Source organism: Pagrus major, chromosome 15 (genome assembly GCF_040436345.1).
Source record: "Pagrus major chromosome 15, Pma_NU_1.0".
Taxonomy (NCBI): Eukaryota; Metazoa; Chordata; class Actinopteri; order Spariformes; family Sparidae; genus Pagrus; species Pagrus major.
This window is the reverse complement of record NC_133229.1, coordinates 22,732,204-22,749,668: the sequence shown is the minus strand read 5'-3', so window position 1 is coordinate 22,749,668 and position 17,465 is coordinate 22,732,204. Positions and strand designations below refer to the sequence as shown.

General features: G+C 42.9%; 1 protein-coding gene across 1 annotated transcript in view; it reads left to right on the top strand.

Moving 5' to 3' along the window:
* ank3a (ankyrin 3a) overlaps window positions 1-17,465 on the top strand; it is a 105,843-nt gene that overhangs the window by 25,188 nt on the left and 63,190 nt on the right. The window contains exons 2-7 of the mRNA XM_073481525.1: window positions 10,705-10,806; window positions 11,095-11,193; window positions 14,072-14,170; window positions 14,908-15,006; window positions 16,371-16,556; window positions 16,977-17,000. Coding sequence (XP_073337626.1) covers window positions 10,705-10,806; window positions 11,095-11,193; window positions 14,072-14,170; window positions 14,908-15,006; window positions 16,371-16,556; window positions 16,977-17,000 — 609 coding nt within the window. The remainder of the gene's footprint in view (window positions 1-10,704; window positions 10,807-11,094; window positions 11,194-14,071; window positions 14,171-14,907; window positions 15,007-16,370; window positions 16,557-16,976; window positions 17,001-17,465) is intronic.

Below are 17,465 nucleotides of genomic sequence, written 5' to 3'. Positions count from 1 at the left end.
GTTTCTCAGTTGAATTTCCATTAAGTGTCCTACATCATCAGAATGTATGGTGTCATGTTTTCTCTCCAACTCAATTTAATGAGTTTGTGCGGTTTCAGATCAGATTTTAGTATGAAACAGTAAAAATTAAAAATGAAAGCGGGGGGACAAGGATAGATGTACAGGCGCATGGCAAATACAGAGATATGTCCATCTACTGCATGTTTATACACAAATATGATAAAAGATTTCATCAATATCACCCACCTCTCTGTCTTATTGTGATTACCTGTTGCTAGTAATTTGACTTCAGTGCTCAAATACTGTTGTGCAAATATAAAAACACATAAATACAACGTAAAATATCTCACAAATGATATTGATATTGATAAATGATATATATAAAAGATATTCGATCAGCATCTATCTGAAATGTTATTCTCTAGTTAATGCATCTTGCCATAATGTGTGTTATGAGGAACGACTGAGGTGCTGCGTGTGTGTGTAACTGTGTCAGAAGAGATAATTTTCCTGAAGTAGGCTCGACTCCGCTCCTCCTTTGTTGTAACCTCTCCCAGTAACCATGGTAACTGTTAGCTCTGGTAAGTGTTATCGTGAAGGGGCCTGTGCTCCACCAATCACATGTTCAACTCGCCTCTTCTGGTCCAGAGCATCTGTCACTCCCTCTGTCAGCTCTCACGTACACCACACTCAGTTTCTCTGACTCTCGCTCTCTACCTCGCTTTGTCTCCCGTCCGAAAGTTGATAGCGCTGGAAAGTACCCATAATGCCGTGGTGCCATTCCTCTGTAATGGTGACAGAATGTGAATGCAGTGTCTGAGGGATGGATGTCTGTCCTGTCCGTATGAATGTGTATGTCTGTATGTATGATCCTACAGGCAGCGCTATAAATAACACTTCCTGCTGTGATACTGATAAACTGAACCATCGTTCATTATTAAAATACCACAGGCAGAAGGAAAAAGTGATCATACATTGTCCTGTCCCTGGGATTTTCCATATCCTGGAGGTTAATGACCACAGTGTTTGTGTACACAACACAACTGTTGAGAGCAGCTTTTCCACTGAAAACAAAAGTGTTTATTCGGCATCCCTAGGAATTATGCTTTTATCGAACAGTTTTGTACAGCAGTAAGTGTGTAGAGGTCACGGTGGTGGACTGTTCTTGAGAATATCCTCCCTAGTTCCACTCTCTTGTCCTAATAGGGTCACTTCTTGCTCCAAAAAGACGAGATTGCAGCAATAACGCAAACTCGTTTCTTCAGAGAGGAGTCCACAAATGAATGGGTGACGCCATCTATTATGGAAAAATAAAAGGGTTTACAAACGGTAGGCAGTTGTTGGTGGTCTTCAAGATAAGATTATCAGATCACTTCCCACCCACAGGTGTAATAACCCAAGATCAGACATATAGCGTGGATACGGTAGTTGTGCCGCATGTTAACCTCAACTGGTTTTTCCCTCGTGCTCACACAGATAGTGATCAGATCCAGGCATTTTCCAGGAGAGCAGCGAGTATACTTGGCTGAGGCTCAGCTATGAGCAGGATTTTGTGAGTAGAAATCAGTGGGGGTGAGCTTCTCATCCCCGGCTCCCCCTCAGCTGACTGCAAATGGGGCGTGTCTGCTGTGGGGTGAGAGGTAGGAGGACAGAGGGTGTCCCTAATACCAAAGGAAAAGCCCCTAATCCTCTGTTAAAGTGTCCCCATTGACTGTTGGGGGGCCCCCCCACTTGTCCCCTTGCCCCAAAATAGCGTCTGGTGTTATTGTTGTTTCTCTCTGCTCTCATTGGACTCGTAAAACTCCCCCATTTTAGTAGACAAACATAGATTTACTACTGCGTGCTTCCCTGTGGGTGATTTCATACAACCAGGTAGAGCAAGCCCAGCCGAGACACTCATAACACACACACACACCCACGCTGGTTTTTGTTAGGGGGGAAAAAAAGGCTGATAAGCGGGATGACAATAAAGAGCAGCGTGCTGGCAGAGACTGAGGGAGGCAGGGAGAGTGATCCAGAGAGAATGAGTGGGAGGGAAAGAGGGAGAGTGGGTGGGATAACAAGAGAGAAGGGGAGGAGGGGGTTGACATATCCCAGTCGGGTCATTTTAGCTAAAGTATTTGTTTCAGCTGCTATTTTCAGTTTGGCCCCTCTTCCTGCTTGCCTCCCCAACCTTGGATATCAAGATCACATTGTCACCCCCCCACCGCCGCCACCACCACCACCACCACCTCCGACACACACCCCCTCAGAGTAAATGAAGGTGAGGAAGAAAAAGAAGGAGGCAGAGAGGGGAGAGGGAGAAGCCTCAGCTATTATGGTAAGTCAGGGGTGCTCTTCCTGCACCCTCCCCGATCGAAGGTGCTTTCTGGGGCAGGGGCCAGCTTCTGCGAGCCGGCAGGGATTTACCCTCGTTGACACATTTAAAAAAAAATACAGAGATCGAGAGGGGACAGGGAGGGCGAGAGGCAGCAGAGGGGATTTATTATGTGTCCTTTCTGCAGCGTGAAAGACTGTGGAGATGCTCAGCGCTTTGTTTACACATCACTGGAGAGTCAGATAGACCTCCTCTCTTCTTCTTTCCCCCCTTACTCTCTTCTTACCTCCCACCATCCCTCCATCTGATGTGCAGGGCATCGACCAGACAGCGGAAGGAACTGCTATATCCGCTACCTCCAGTGCTTGGATTAGTTGGTGTGCTTTGATTTTTTCTTTTCTCTGTTACCTGAGCCGATGGCACCTTGCTCTCTCCTCTGAGTGGGATGGATGCTTGTGAGGTTAAGATAAGGACAGAGCTAACTGACTGACTGAGTGAGTAGAGGACTGGTTGGCTGTTTTGGCTCACTGGCCACTCTGAGCTCAGGTTTCACTCCTCTTCACTCAGAGGAGAGAAAGAAAGAGGGGAAGTAAGTGAACATGGCTGTGGAAGAGGGAGCTGTCTTCCTCACACAAGTGAGTAGTGCTAACATTTGGATTTATCCGCACTTTCTTATTTGTATTTTTTTATTTTATTTTGAAACGTAGAGTGGTTGTGATTTGATATTTCCTTGAAAATGATGTCAGAGAGGTTATTGAATGGCTCAGAGATTGATGTTGTGACTCCGGTGGTGCACCAGACCACCATAACAACCTGTCACTGCATGGAAAGCTGACCTGCTGCCATCAGATGTTGTTGTGTGTGTTTGTGCAGGAGTTTTCCATCACACATCAGGGAGTTCGGTATATAGAAAGTGAAATGCACCTGCATGTCCATGTTGTCTATATACGGTAGAAGTATGTGTAAATTATTCAGCAATTTGGATGCTTTTTCTTTTAAAGGAATATTTTGGGAAGTTTATGTAACAAGAAGGTAGTGTAACATGTAAACTAACTTTTAGGACAGAGGCGGGCTTTCCCCTGTTTTCAGTCTTTATGCTAAGCTAAGCTCACCATCTCCTGGTCCAGCTTCTTATTTAGCACACAGACATGTAAGTGGTATCGGTCAAGACAGTAAATAGCTGTAGCTCCCAAAATGTTGACATATTCCTTAAGACGGAAGAAAAGCATGTAGTGTTTGTAGTGTTTTAAGGAATTGTTCAAGCACAGAGGAACTCACTGATGATCATAACGAAACCTTTAGCGGCTGAAGAGTCAGATATTTTCTGAGTCTGTAGAGACAAGAAAGGAGAGTGAATATTGGACATACATTCATACAGAAACATGATACCAAATGAATTATAGTGTTGCTCTGTGCTGGATGAGTAAATAAGCAACTGTTTGCTAATAGGTTTGCCATATTAACTTAAAAAATGTAGTGTTTACAGCTCGTTCCTACTGCCCCCAAGTGGTCGAGAAGAAAAAGCGACAGAAAAAAATTCAATTTAAGCACATTTGAAACAATCCGTAGTTGAATTTAAGTAGATTCTTTTGAGTGTTTAATGGAAAATGCTGTGAGAAACATGTATTTATTTGATTAATTCCAGTGATAAAACACTCAATTAATAATTCATTCATGTTTTCACACATGTCCATTTGTTTGTTTTTTTTGGTTGGTTGGTTTGTCAGCAGGTTTACACAAAAAACACTGAACACTTTTCCATGAAACTCGGATGGAGGATGGATCTTGGCCCAGAATAGACCCTCAAAGGTTTTGGTGTGGATCCGGATAAAGATACATATTCTTTTCATTTCCTTTAACATTGTGACACAGGGTGTTTTCAACTTGATTTCTCAGGCGTATTTAGGTGGCTGGTACCTTGGAGTTAGTAATATTCGATGCTGGTCTTAGATCTGGTGAGATTAAATTATGGTTTGGTTTTTATTTTTATGGGTGTTTAAAATTTAGACTGATACAGTACTACATAGTTTGATATTGGATTAGGCTTGACTGAATCAAAGGGGGCCTTTAGTGCTACATTAGTGCATTGATTCATTCATTTACTCATTCATTGTTTCTCAAAATCACTTCTCCAAGTGGCCATTAGGAGGCATGAGACATTGAACCACTCGTCTCTTCTCTGCAGAGCTCTCTCTTGAAATATGTGGTGCTTTCCCTCAGCAGCACTTCTACAATAGAGGGATATTTCAGAGTGATGTTGATGCTTATGATTGAAGTATACAATATTTACAGTCATGAGAGCTGTGAAGCAGATGTTGCTGCACTACGTACAGAACATCTTGTACAATCTTGATCTGAGGAGGCTCTGAAATGTGCAGCCTCCTGTCATAGATTACCATTCATGTGTTGCCAATATCATGACGAGCGTACGTACCTTTTAAAGCCTTATTAATGATTTTCTGGTGTGTTGACATTGAAATAGGGGCATTGATTTACTATATTTAGCCCTGAGAGAAAGACAGAAATTGGATTGGACTAAGCAGGAAGGGGGTTTGGGGACGTTTGAGAGAAATAGATGTGGTGGTTGGTGGGGTGAGGTTCTTTGGCACTTGTGGGTGTTGTGGCAGCCACTGGATGCCCCTGGCTTTGTGCTGGTGAAACTCTGTGTGTTTTGTGCTGTCAGGAGGGAAGGGGATAAAGTAAAACAATACAGACACTGCTGGCCTGGCTCTCCTCTTCTAAGCTCACTCGGTTCACCCAGAGCCGGGAGCTATGACATCAACATGTGTGTCTACGTTACATATTTTTTTCTACAGGCATATTTTTGCCTGCATGTACTTTAAGAGTAGCGTGCAGACATTTATGTATTCATACATCTCTTCTTATACATGGAGGCAGTGCATAATGCTGCACGAGCGTCTGTTTGGTTACACACTCGGTGCAGTGTGCCAAACTGACATCATCGCAGTCTGGCTGCCCCGGGGATATCAGTCTTTATACATCTAAATATCCTCTATCCATCTAGACTATCACAGTGTTGATGTCATGAAGAGAAGACGTGCCAAGTACAGATTCAGCAGAAATGAAAACAAATGATCTGGAGCTCCAAAACCTCGTGAATCTCCACTCAGACTGCCCAGCCTCTGTTTGAGATTGTGACAGATACGGCGTCCCAATTTCACACTGCGAGCTGTTTGTATATGCTGTGTGTTATATTGTATTATGCAGGAAATCAGTGTACTTTTTCAATTTATCCTAAGAGGATACATTTGGGGTCTGGCACTGTGATTTATTCTAATGTTTTGCAGCTGCGAGTAGTTGCTCCATTTCCTTCGTTCAATTCATTGTGGAAGTATAGCGTTCATTAACAGCACACTCAAAAATCAAGTTGTTTTTTATGTCTTTCTATGGCACACTATAGGGTTGCAGCGGTATACCTGTATGTATGTATGTATTTCAAGTTTATATCAAGTTTCATGTCTTTCAGGACATTATATTTTGAAGCGGTTGATACTTTCTGAGGCGGTTATCCTGCCGTACAAATCTCATGCTGTTCCAACCCTACTGTATATTCAAAATATGCTTAAAATAAGCATGTAGTTTGGAAAAGTGACACATCTTTCCCCAAGCCCAAAAACAAAATACCAGAAATTCCTTATTAATGGTTCTCATGGCCTCTCCTGCCCACATCCAGGCACCGTCTCACTCCCTTTTCATCTCCTCCCTCCGCCCACCATTGCAAAACAAAATTGGAGGAAACACTGTACTCTTACACAGGTGGAACAGGCACCTCTACCAATGATCTCACGTAAGGGCTGGATCTTCAAGGCCTGCGGACAGGTGGACTGGGCACTGTAGCATTTTTGATGCCAGCAACTTAATCAATAGCCCGATTCAAAATAAAGAGGACTTCTCTTTTCACAGTTTCTATTATTTGTGTGCGAGTAATGTAAGAGCAGTCGATGAAAATGTTTAGTTGGGCGCATGTCCAACCAAAATAGTCGCAAGCCTGGCACCCTGGGATACTTTAAATTTGCAAATATTGATGTTGTTAGCAATAATGGGGAGAGTGAGCTTTAATGGGTTGTTGATTTGCAAAGAGTTTTATTGAAAGTCAGGCTCTTAACAATTGAGAAATAGAGGTGTATTAATCCAATCAAACCAACATTTAAGGCCCTTCAACTGTATTTATGCTCAGCCTGCACTGTTGTGTAGTACTTCAGTTTTTCATCTCCCTCATAAAGACCATCTATGACCAGGGGACATTTTTAATTAGAACTGAGATGGTTAATTGTCGTTTTTATAGCGACTTACCCGGAAATTAGCTGCACTTTTTAACTCTGTGAGACTGTAATTGGGAATGAAGTAATTCTCAGCTTTTCCGGTTATCACTCGTATGTCAGATTTCTCTTTCTCTGTCTGCCTCTCTCTCTCTCTCTCTCTCTCTCTCTCTCTCTCTCTCTCTCTCTCTCTCTCTCTCTCTCCTCTCTCTTCTCCCTTCAATCTAACATTAGATTAATGCTTTCCTTCAGGCTTAACCTAGTCTTTAATGGCCCCATTTTCTTTGAACCTCTGATCTGCGGAGGCTTAATGATATTTCTCTTACTAATCTCTCGCCCCGTCCTGTGTAATGCTTCATTCACAAAGACTTCAAGATCCCTCATGCTGGCCATGGATGGGATGTGGATGGGAAGGTTGGACATGTTGGTCACTGGTTTTCACTGCAGGCATTAAGGGATAAACTGACGAGAGCGATGAATAGTGACTTACTGATGAAGACTACTTAATCTGTTGGCACTTAAGCTTGGGCAGATGCGGAAGGAGACGCAGTGAGCGCTGCATGATATCTAAAAGATTACTGCAAAATTATTTTGAAAAAACATGCAAACTATTGAAAAACGCTCTCAGACTTTCATGCTTTTAGAGATGTACTGTATCTATTTCTAGAGGGAGAGCATGCATGAGTGTAAGTGTGTAAGTATTTCACTGTTGTTTTATGTACTGCCACATCTGCCTGTACAAACCAACCAGTGTTCTTCTGCTAAATATCTGTATTTAGTAATTAAAAGAAGAAGACTACAGTATTACACATCATATAATATTTGATGGTTGTAAATCACTTTAGAGTTTTAGATCAGTCAAGCATTTGGTGAAACTCAACGAAGCCTGAGAGTCGCGGCTCACACAGCATGGCACACACAAAGAACACATGTCGGTTATGTAAGAAACAACTGTTGACATGCGTACCAGCAGGCAGACGTGCACACAAACGCACACACACTCATGCCGAACAGACGTTATGTGGAGAGACTTTGACTTGAATCATTGATGATGAAGGTTGCACTGACGGCGATATTATGAGTTAATTATTGAGATCCAGCCTCGAGGTTGAAGTTGAAGTGTTGCAGAAAGTTTTATTTTATTTATTCTGGAGCGTATCTATGTTCTCAGGGCCCCGTGTTCTCCAGTTCAATATTCTGTTCATACTGGTGTTGTACACAACCTTGAAAAATTGACACTGAAACGCTGAGTGCATGACATTTTAGGTTTTTATGGAAAGATAAACATAACAAGGCTTTACCAGGAAAGCGAGATTTTCTTGGCTCGTAGCAGAGTACAAAAGAATGAGTGCAGTCAAATATAAACATCCTCCTTTTTGAATTATTCATTTTTATCTCTTGAGATTAGGCATTTCAAAATAATGTGAGTGTGTCAACTCGCTGGCAGAGAGAAAGGGAGAAAGTGAGCTGGTACTGGAGCATCGATACTACAAACAATGAGTACTGAAACTATTTCAAATCTTCAGTATCAATACTTTTGTAACACTAGCTAACACACATTGACGCTCCTATTGTGTTTTTGTAAAAACCCTAAACAGAGGTTAAGAACACAATAAGATGAATACAGGTTAATAGTACGGAAGAAATTAATGAAAATATGTATTGATAGGTAAATATGAAAATATAAAATGCACACAAACAAGAAAGAAATCCAGCATCTCTGATAGAGTTCTGTTGAGTACATTGAAAATCCACATGACAGGAAAAATAACATCACATGACTGGACTTGTTTAAGTACATCTTTATTTTAAGAAGAAGTTTAAAAAATAGAAACAGGAACAGAAAGAGGGTATTTTGAGACATTTTGCAACTATCTTGGCAAACTGTATTAGTAAAACACCAGAGGAAGAAGATGGAGAGGAATGGCAAGACACATAAGAAGAAAAAGTAAAAGAGGTGTAAGAAGTTTCTTTCGGTTTCTCATCGCAAAGACACTGTTTTCATTCCAGCTGTAAACAAAAGTCACTGTAAATCATGCTAGTGCCATACGACTCGTAGCCATAAGGAAGAAGTATCATAGCAGAAGTGCAGGGAGTTGACTTCAGTGTCAGAGTTGAGGTGTGACTCTGTGATGACAGAGAGCTGCTGGCTGGGTTTACTCTGGACGGGAGCCAAAGTGTCTCTAACAGGTCATCGTGAAGGACGCGGAGTCTTGGTGTCCATGACGAACGAGTAGAAGACCTCAGTGTGGTGTAGTTGCCGATGTTCGTTATATCAGCTATTGTGATTTACTCGTGTGTTTGTATATTGTGACTGCTTTTGGTTAGTGTTGTCAGTTTGCTGTTTATCGCTGCGGAAATGAAAAACGTTGGTCTTTTCTTCTGGTTGACATCCTATTAAAATTTAGCACACAAGCAAAGATGTTCTGATACTGAGAAGGTTTATAAGGCTGCCCAGTCCTAATGAATAATCTTAAGCTTTTTTGAAGCCTCTTTAAACTTTCCACACTTTTATAATGTCACTTCTGCATGTGCATCTCTTCATGTTAATGGTTGTCTATTTGTTGTAATTGCTCTTGACCCACTGCTCATATTTGTGCTGGTTCAGGCTCTGTGCCAGTGACCCAGTCTGTTGTATCCTGACTTTTCTCAAGGCCACAAGAACAGAAATATCATTAGTGGTTCAGTGCTATCAAGCAGTTCTCAGGGGGCTCTCTGGGGTTATGGAAAAAAGGAAGATGTCTCTAGATGTTGTCTGATTGGTTACAGAGAGCTGTGAGCTTGTAATCAGGAAATGACTCGGTTTCCAGTCAACACTTCTTCATCTGCCATTATTTTGTTTGTGTACACACGAGCACACACGGACACAAATATTTTCCTCTCACAGTTTTGTATCAGTGGAACAATCTGATGCTGTATGCCTTGTTCGCACACATTTTGGCTTTGGGTCACATCCCTCTGTGTTCGTCAGAGTTATTTCTGGAAACTCACAACGGAGGGGGGAGGTGGAGAGTACAATGTTGGATAACCGCTCGTACCGTTTGGCCCCGCTGAGTTTATCCTAAGTGTCTCTGGACGCGGGGCTAAATTTAGCAGGTCTGGGGCTTTTGATAATTCAGGGGAATTTGGTTTTTGAGCCTCTATTACGAAGCAGCATATCACAGCTCCTCTCTCGCTCCGGCTCTCAGCGGCTCCACTGCTGAGTTTTACAAAATGCTCTTTGCGAGGCTGCTGCGAAGAAAGGGGATGCAAAATGTGCAGAGTTTGCTGTGTGTCATTTTATGTCAAACCAGATGTCCTGGGAGCTAACATGAACACAGAGAAGAAACACAACCTCCCTCTCCTCCGTCTCCTGCTCTTTTTCTTTGTCCACTCTCATCCTTCTTTCGATCTCTCCCCCCTCCCTCCCTCCATCCATCCCTCCCTTTCTCCCTTTCTCTTCCTCTCACCCACACACGCACACACACATGCACATCACATTTGTTATAGGGGCAAAAACATGCTTGCCTCATCATTTTATTTTGGTGTGCAAAGCTCTATTTCTGTAGTGAAATAAAGGACAGCCAAGCAGAATCGAGAATGCTCTGCTCCTTGTAGCAGCGACATATAGACTCACAACTGCTTTTTCTGGTGGATTCAGAGGAGATCTGTATGGAGAGGAGGAGGTCTCTCTCTGTGGCAGCTGTAAGGACCACCCGGTCATTGAACTTCCTACCTTTGGGAATCACAGACATTTGGATTTAGCAAAGCTGGAATAACAGTCCAGCGGGATCTGATGGATGACGGAGGATGACGATGATTGTCGGGATGTTATTCTGTGGCTCTGCTGGCTTTCTCATGGATTTACTTTTGGAGATCTTTGCATTTTAGTGTTGTCTTGTTTTGGACTTTACTAGAAAATGGACCTACTGTGTGTGCGGATGTTGGCTTTGTTTTTTCCCCTGTTAAGATGTTTCTTGTCTGAGAAACTATGACAGAGTTCTACCTGGTACAGTAACATTTTGTGTTGTATGTGCATTTGTTCTCCTGTATTAGTAGATGCAGGTAAACATGTGTCTGGCTCGACATACCTCCTCACCTCCTCTCTCTTTCTCTCTCTCTCTCCAGTCTGACAGTAATGCCAGCTACCTGCGAGCCGCCCGGGCAGGGAACCTTGAAAAGGTTCTTGACTACCTCAAGTCTGGGGTTGAGATCAACATCTGCAATCAGGTATGTTTTCTGAGATGTTTTTCTCTGCGTCTGTCCTCGAGGGTTAAAGTAAAGTATCAAGTTGTTTTTATTCTACACACATAAACATGCATACACCATACTGCTGCCTCAGCTGAACTTCAAATTGAGGGCTCAAGGGCTCATGTCTGCCTCAACAAGCTGGATCATCCTCCAGATGGAATGTTTTTATGATCCCAACACATCCATTAAGCAGAATTAAACATTTATCTCATTGCATATCCTTGAGCATGATGTACACCAACCCCACTAAATATGTGTCTTTCTCAGAATGGTCTGAACGCTCTCCATCTAGCCTCCAAGGAGGGGCATGTAGAGGTTGTTGCTGAGCTGCTGAAGCTCGAAGCTGCTGTGGATGCAGCCACAAAGGTAAGGCCCACCCCATCACCTACCGCTCAGCTGATGTTATGGTGGACTATATTTGGATCCGGCACAAAGCATGGCTGACAATGTGCGATAGAAAAAGCATGCAAGTACAGTCTGACTACTGTAAGCGTGCGGCCTTCATTAGGGTTTAATATTCAATCAATATTTAATGATCCCTGTGGGGGTTGCTGCTGGTTAAAAGTTAGAGAATTAAGCAAGACAAAATGAAATAATGAGGCAGAAGGAGTTCAGTTTAATAACAGTGGAATGAATGAATTGGGAAAATGTGTAATTAAGAATGAGGTAGGTTTTATTTTATGTACTGTACTGTGATATTATACAGTATGATACATCAGGGGGAGGATCTCCTCCTTTGAAGAGTCTTCACTCTGATGCTAACAGGAGTTGAGAGCCGTTGAAAACATTATCCAGATTTGAGCCCAGAAGGCTTTCACTCCCATTTAGTCGTCTCGTTCAGCCTCTCTGCCACAGGCCACACGCCTAGTGCTGACATAAACACAGGACACAATGAAATATTCAAGATCAAGGAGAAAAACTCCCCAATTAAAGCCTCTCTCTATTGTGACCCCGAGGATGCTGGGGGATTAGTTTGAGACCTTGGGAATCCACTGCCTGCGCCCCTAATGCCTATAAATCTTTATTTTATGCAGCCAATGGAGACAATCAGGGAGGCAGTGCAATCGAACATACTTAGATTGAGTAACAACAGTGTTTCATTTCGACTGTGTGGGTGTTTAATGCTGAAGTTAATTGTGTAACCGCCCCTAATGTTGTGCTGCTCTCGTTGCGGGAGAATTAAATAAGAGGCCTTGTCCTCGGTTCATTAGGCCCTTAGCAGGTCTGTGACAAATACAACCCTTGTGAAGCTTACAATGTTGAGACTGTGAGAGATGTTGATTTAATTTTGTTGTCATTTCTTGGGCTGTAGCTACTGGATTCAGTTTATTCACACTCAGTTTTTAGGCTGTAGTGGTGTTTATGTTGAAAATAACATTTAATTAACTAATGATTTGTCTTGACAAAGACATCTGAGGGGAATGTAATTGCTGATTTTGTTCAGTGGCAATGTTTTTCCCTGTTTCCTGTGGATGTGTATCATATGCAAGTTGTGTCGGGGTTTTAAGGGTTGGTCTGTGGGCGTACTAAGTGTCCGGTTGTGTTATGTGTCGTGCTTCAAGTCACCTTCCACTTTTTCAGTATTTGACCAATACCTCCATCTTTGCCTTCCCTTAAAGGGGAACTCCACCGATTTAACACATCAGAGTCGATTTACAGTGGTTGGGGATCACTACTGCATGTGTGACAGAAAAGTTGTGGCTCCAGAGGGAGGTGCACGAAATCTGATGAATTGCATCAATGTTGTCACTTGAGGGAGACTGCAAGTCTGAAAATGACAATCTGTTGGTGAGCAGTTGGAAAGAAGTGAGCCTCCCAGACATCTCGCTCCTCATCTCTGTTTGAAGCTAGCGTCTTGAGGCTACATGAGCTGCTTAACCAGCGTTAAAACACCTGAATCTCTGACAGAACTGTCGCTGGTCGAGTTGCATTATGTTTTATCGCCTTTTGACAATGAGGTTATGTTTGGTTATTTGGTTGGTTTGTCAGCAAGATTACACAAAAACTACTGAACAGATTTCCCCAAAACTTGGATGGAGGATGGGTCTCTGCCCAGAATAGACCCCATTAACTCTCAGTGTGGATCTGGATAAAGGGACGGATTCGACTTTTTCAACATTTGCTTTAATTTCGCAGGGTAAAATGCAGGGATCTTTATCCTGTCTAGCAACTTTCTCATGTTTTATCTGATATTGGACTAGGATTGATTGAATCAAAGGGGACTGTTGGGCCTTGGTGAAGGTCTGAGTGCCATTCTAGTTTAGAAATGTAATGTCAGTTAAGTAAGTATTAGGCGGATATTAAATTGCAAGAGTAGATATTGTTGGGGGAAGACTTGTCATTTGTCAGTGAGCACTTACAAATAAAGATAAAAAAAAATAGATAAAAATCAATGTCCTGTCATGGTTGGTGTTCACAAGTCTAGTGTTGCAAAAGACTGCTTCTTTTTTGATATTCTCTCCCTGATTTTGTTCAAAAATGACATTAAAGTCACTCTCAACAAAAGCTCAACCATGTAAGCTTCAGCAATTTAGTACTCTGTACATTGCACAGCTATATTACATATAAATTTCTATGAATATATTTGCAATAAAAGGCTCAGATAAGTACCATTTAGCAAAGAAAATACAGTAAAGTTTCTATGTGAACACGTTTGTCTGCAAAGTAGGCCATAAGTTCATCCTATGATTCAGATTATAAACTGATAGTAGAGTAACCTTTAGGCTCAGTAAATCACACATGCTCACGTCTCCAGCTGCATTATATACCAAACACTCTCCTTATGAATCTGCCTCGTGGCTCAGCAGGCATGCCTATCTGATTTCCGTGCTGCAGTATACTGTACATGTGACAGATGATCACTATTGTGCAACAGCGCTGGTAGCAAATAACAGAGCCCAGTATCACGAGGCCAGCAGACAGGCTCGGGGTCGACTCTGCCTTCACAAGGACCCGTACGGCCTCATGAAAAACCTCCTGTAGTTTTATTTATGGCCGAGGCTCAGCAGGAGATCATTTGTGTGTGGGACGTGCGGCATCGGAAGTGACACATTGTTGGCAGAGCAGGCAGGGGGATGCCAGAGCTGGAACACCAGCGGTACAAAGGGTGATAGGCGTGAGGGGGGGAGTTCATGGATATTGACATGGATATATACAGACTGTAGTGACAAACACACAAGCAATACTGTGGGACAGGTGCAACACAGCTTAACACACATTCCTGTGGTTGTTCCATGTAATCTAGAAAGGAAACACTGCTCTGCACATAGCCTCACTGGCTGGCCAAACGGAAGTCGTCAAAGAGCTGGTCAATAATGGAGCCAATGTCAACGCACAATCTCAGGTGGGATATACTCAACACACACACACACACACACACACACACATGGACATATGCACAATGTCAGAACAACAATGAGGTCCTGTTGGTCCTACAGCTAATTGAGGAAATTACACTGCTGTGATGCACACATTTGTTTGAATGGCTCGGTATCATGGAGTCACTGACATTGAGGGAATCACTCAGTGGAAAGATCCTCGCTGACAGAATCTGGCATCGCGCCAACTAGGCCTCTGCCTCTCAGGGATACTGCTGTCCTTGCACTTTACAGTTAACTCTGTCTGATCAAGGTGAGAGGGAAGATTTCTTTCTCTCTGGTCTCATCAACCCCTCAAACAGCCAATAGAGACGTAACGAATACTCAAAGGTCTGAAAGACTTTACCTGGACGTTTTGTTTCGTCAGTGAGATCTTTTTGTCTGAGTTTGAGCACACTCAAGATTGTCGTTTACACTCATATCATTTGATGATTAAAGTGGCTTTATTTAAGCAGTGGTGGAAAGTAACTAAGTATATTTACTCAAGTTCTGCACTTAGGTACAATTTTGCTTTACTTATTTACATTTTTGCTACTATATACTTCCATTCCACAGTATTTCAGTATTGAGTATTGTAATACTCATGTACATTTACTTTTAGAGTTACAGAGACACCTTAAACTTACTTATTTCATAAGTAGAGGTGTTTTACATGTAAAATATTGTTTTGACACTTTTGTAATTGTGTGTTTGTTGTGTGCAGAATGGCTTCACTCCTCTGTACATGGCTGCCCAGGAGAATCACCTCGAGGTGGTACGGTTCCTTCTGGAGAACAGCGCCAGTCAGAGTATGGCCACTGAGGTACTGTACATATCTCTGTGTTTGTATTATCTCATGTATGTGCCAGTCCTGTGTCCACCCCTCATACCTTTACAGTATGTCTCCATGTTATTACATCTGTTGTACTAACCACCTTCATCTCCTCTCCTCCTCTGCCTCCTTCCTCCTTTTATCATCCCGACCCCACTCACTCTGCATCCCCGTCTGTTTCTCCATCTCTCTGTCTTTTCTGTCTCACATTCTCCCTTCGCCTGCCCCTCTCGTCTCTCCACCCTCCTCCTCCGCCTGCCCCCTTTCTCCTCGCCCCCCTCCTCCCTCACGGTCCCCGTCTCTTCATGAGGGACTAGGCAGAGCTTCATTGATTGGTAGTGTATGGTGGCGGGGGCAGAGTGACCTTGAGTGGGTCACAGATGAGGTCCGCTCTGCTCGCTGCCTCTCCTCCACGGCTGCTGCCTCTGTTACTGCCCTGATTTACGTTGCTCAGCCTGTGGATCCCATACACACACATACTTACCAGTCACCACACGTATACAGACACATCAGCACGTGCACATACGGAGATAAATAGCTGATGGGGCTAATGGAATACCCCAGCGGTTGTACAGTCCGCTGGTCTACATTTATGGGCAGGACATGCATACACATGGAATATTTTGGCACGTGTGCACATGCGCGAAACAGATCCCTTACTTGTGTGAACATGATACATGAATGCACGTACACACATTCAAACTTACAGTATGCAGAGAGGCACGGATGTGGCGGGGAGCTTTCAGCTAAATTATGCATCACAAGGGCGATGTGTGTAGGAGAGAGATTAGACGTGAGCCTTTTCCAACCCATCCTCTCATTATGTAACTTACATTAGTGTCCTATATGGTGAAGAGGCTTGGAAATGTACAGTAACCTCGACAGCTGTTTGACACACAGGCTATTAGTTTATGATTTACTGTGCTAAATGCTCAAAGCGGGTCAGACTGTCTAAAGGTTAAACTCCAAAGTTTTCTATTTCAAGTGTCCGTGATGATTTTTTGGTGACATTTTCTTGACATTTATGCATAATCAAACAGAGTTTTATCTATTTCTCAGACTTAAGTACTGTTGGTGCACTATGAGGAGGATTTGTCTTTTAAACCAAAAGGGAAAGCCTGAACTCAGTGTCTCAGTGGCTCATTAATAACACTTGAATTATACTTCTGTAGGACTCAAGGGTCTTGTGTGCCTTCCACAATTCCTGCAGCAAAATAATAATTCAGCAAAATGTTACACATGAGCACCATCTCTCCATAACCTGCTCATATTCACACCCTCCTTCCCATGTCATCACCAGTAACGCATCACAGCCCCACGCAGCCTCACTGACCTCTCTCCCCCTTCGTTTGCAGGACGGCTTCACCCCTTTGGCGGTGGCCCTCCAGCAGGGCCATGACCAGGTGGTCTCCCTGCTGCTGGAGAACGATACAAAGGGCAAGGTACGACTGCCTGCCCTGCACATCGCTGCCCGCAAGGACGACACCAAGGCCGCGGCCCTGCTCCTGCAAAACGACCACAACGCGGACGTTGAGTCCAAGGTGAGCGTCGGCACCGATGCAGCCGGTTTCTGGTGTCGGATCTTCAGTTGGTTGCTTTGTATTTTTCACCTTTTTAATTCTTTGATTGTTTAATTGTTTCTTTGATTATTGATGCCTTTTAATTTTCTTTGTCAGTCTTTGTTTCTCGCTGGCTTTTTTCTCTCCTTCTCTCTTGGTTGAATTTACTTTAGATGCTCTTTTTGGCAGAAAGGGGAAAGGAGTAGACGTACATTATTTATGTTTGTGCACGCTTCTATGTAGTACCTCTATCTAAAAGTCTTAGATAACACCGCTGACTTTATTATGTTGTACTGAGCTCCTTTCCCCCTCTCTCTGCTCCTCCACTTCATGTCAGTGGAGTTTTTTTCTGTTTTTTGCTCACTAACTGCCCATTCTCTCCTCTCTTGGCTGACTCTGTAGATGATGGTGAATAGAACAACAGAGGTACACCTCTACTCTGTACATTACGTAGTCTCTCCATCGCAGCCCATAAAAACTCAGAAAAATAAAAAATACAACAACAAACACTTCAGTGCCCCTGACTTGATGCAGTAGTGTTTCTGCAGCCCTTTGTAACTTCCCTTTCCCCATTTTAACTCAATCTCATCTTCCTCTCCATCGCTTCATTCATGTAGTGGATATCTCTAGTCATAGAGAAAGTCAGAGTTATAGCGCATGTTTCACTAATACTGATTTAGTGAAATCCTGAGGCTTGTAGGCTCGGGTATCAAGGTTTTCCTTGATTCTAATGGTTTCATGGTGTTCAAAGCTCAAGCTCCGGCTGTTATTTTTTTTGGCAAATTCTTTATGATAGCTGACAAAATGTTGTCCCACTGTTGTCCTGACACAGTCCTTCCATGAAACTGATTAACATGATAACCTGTGTTAGCATGAAAGTGGTTATCATTC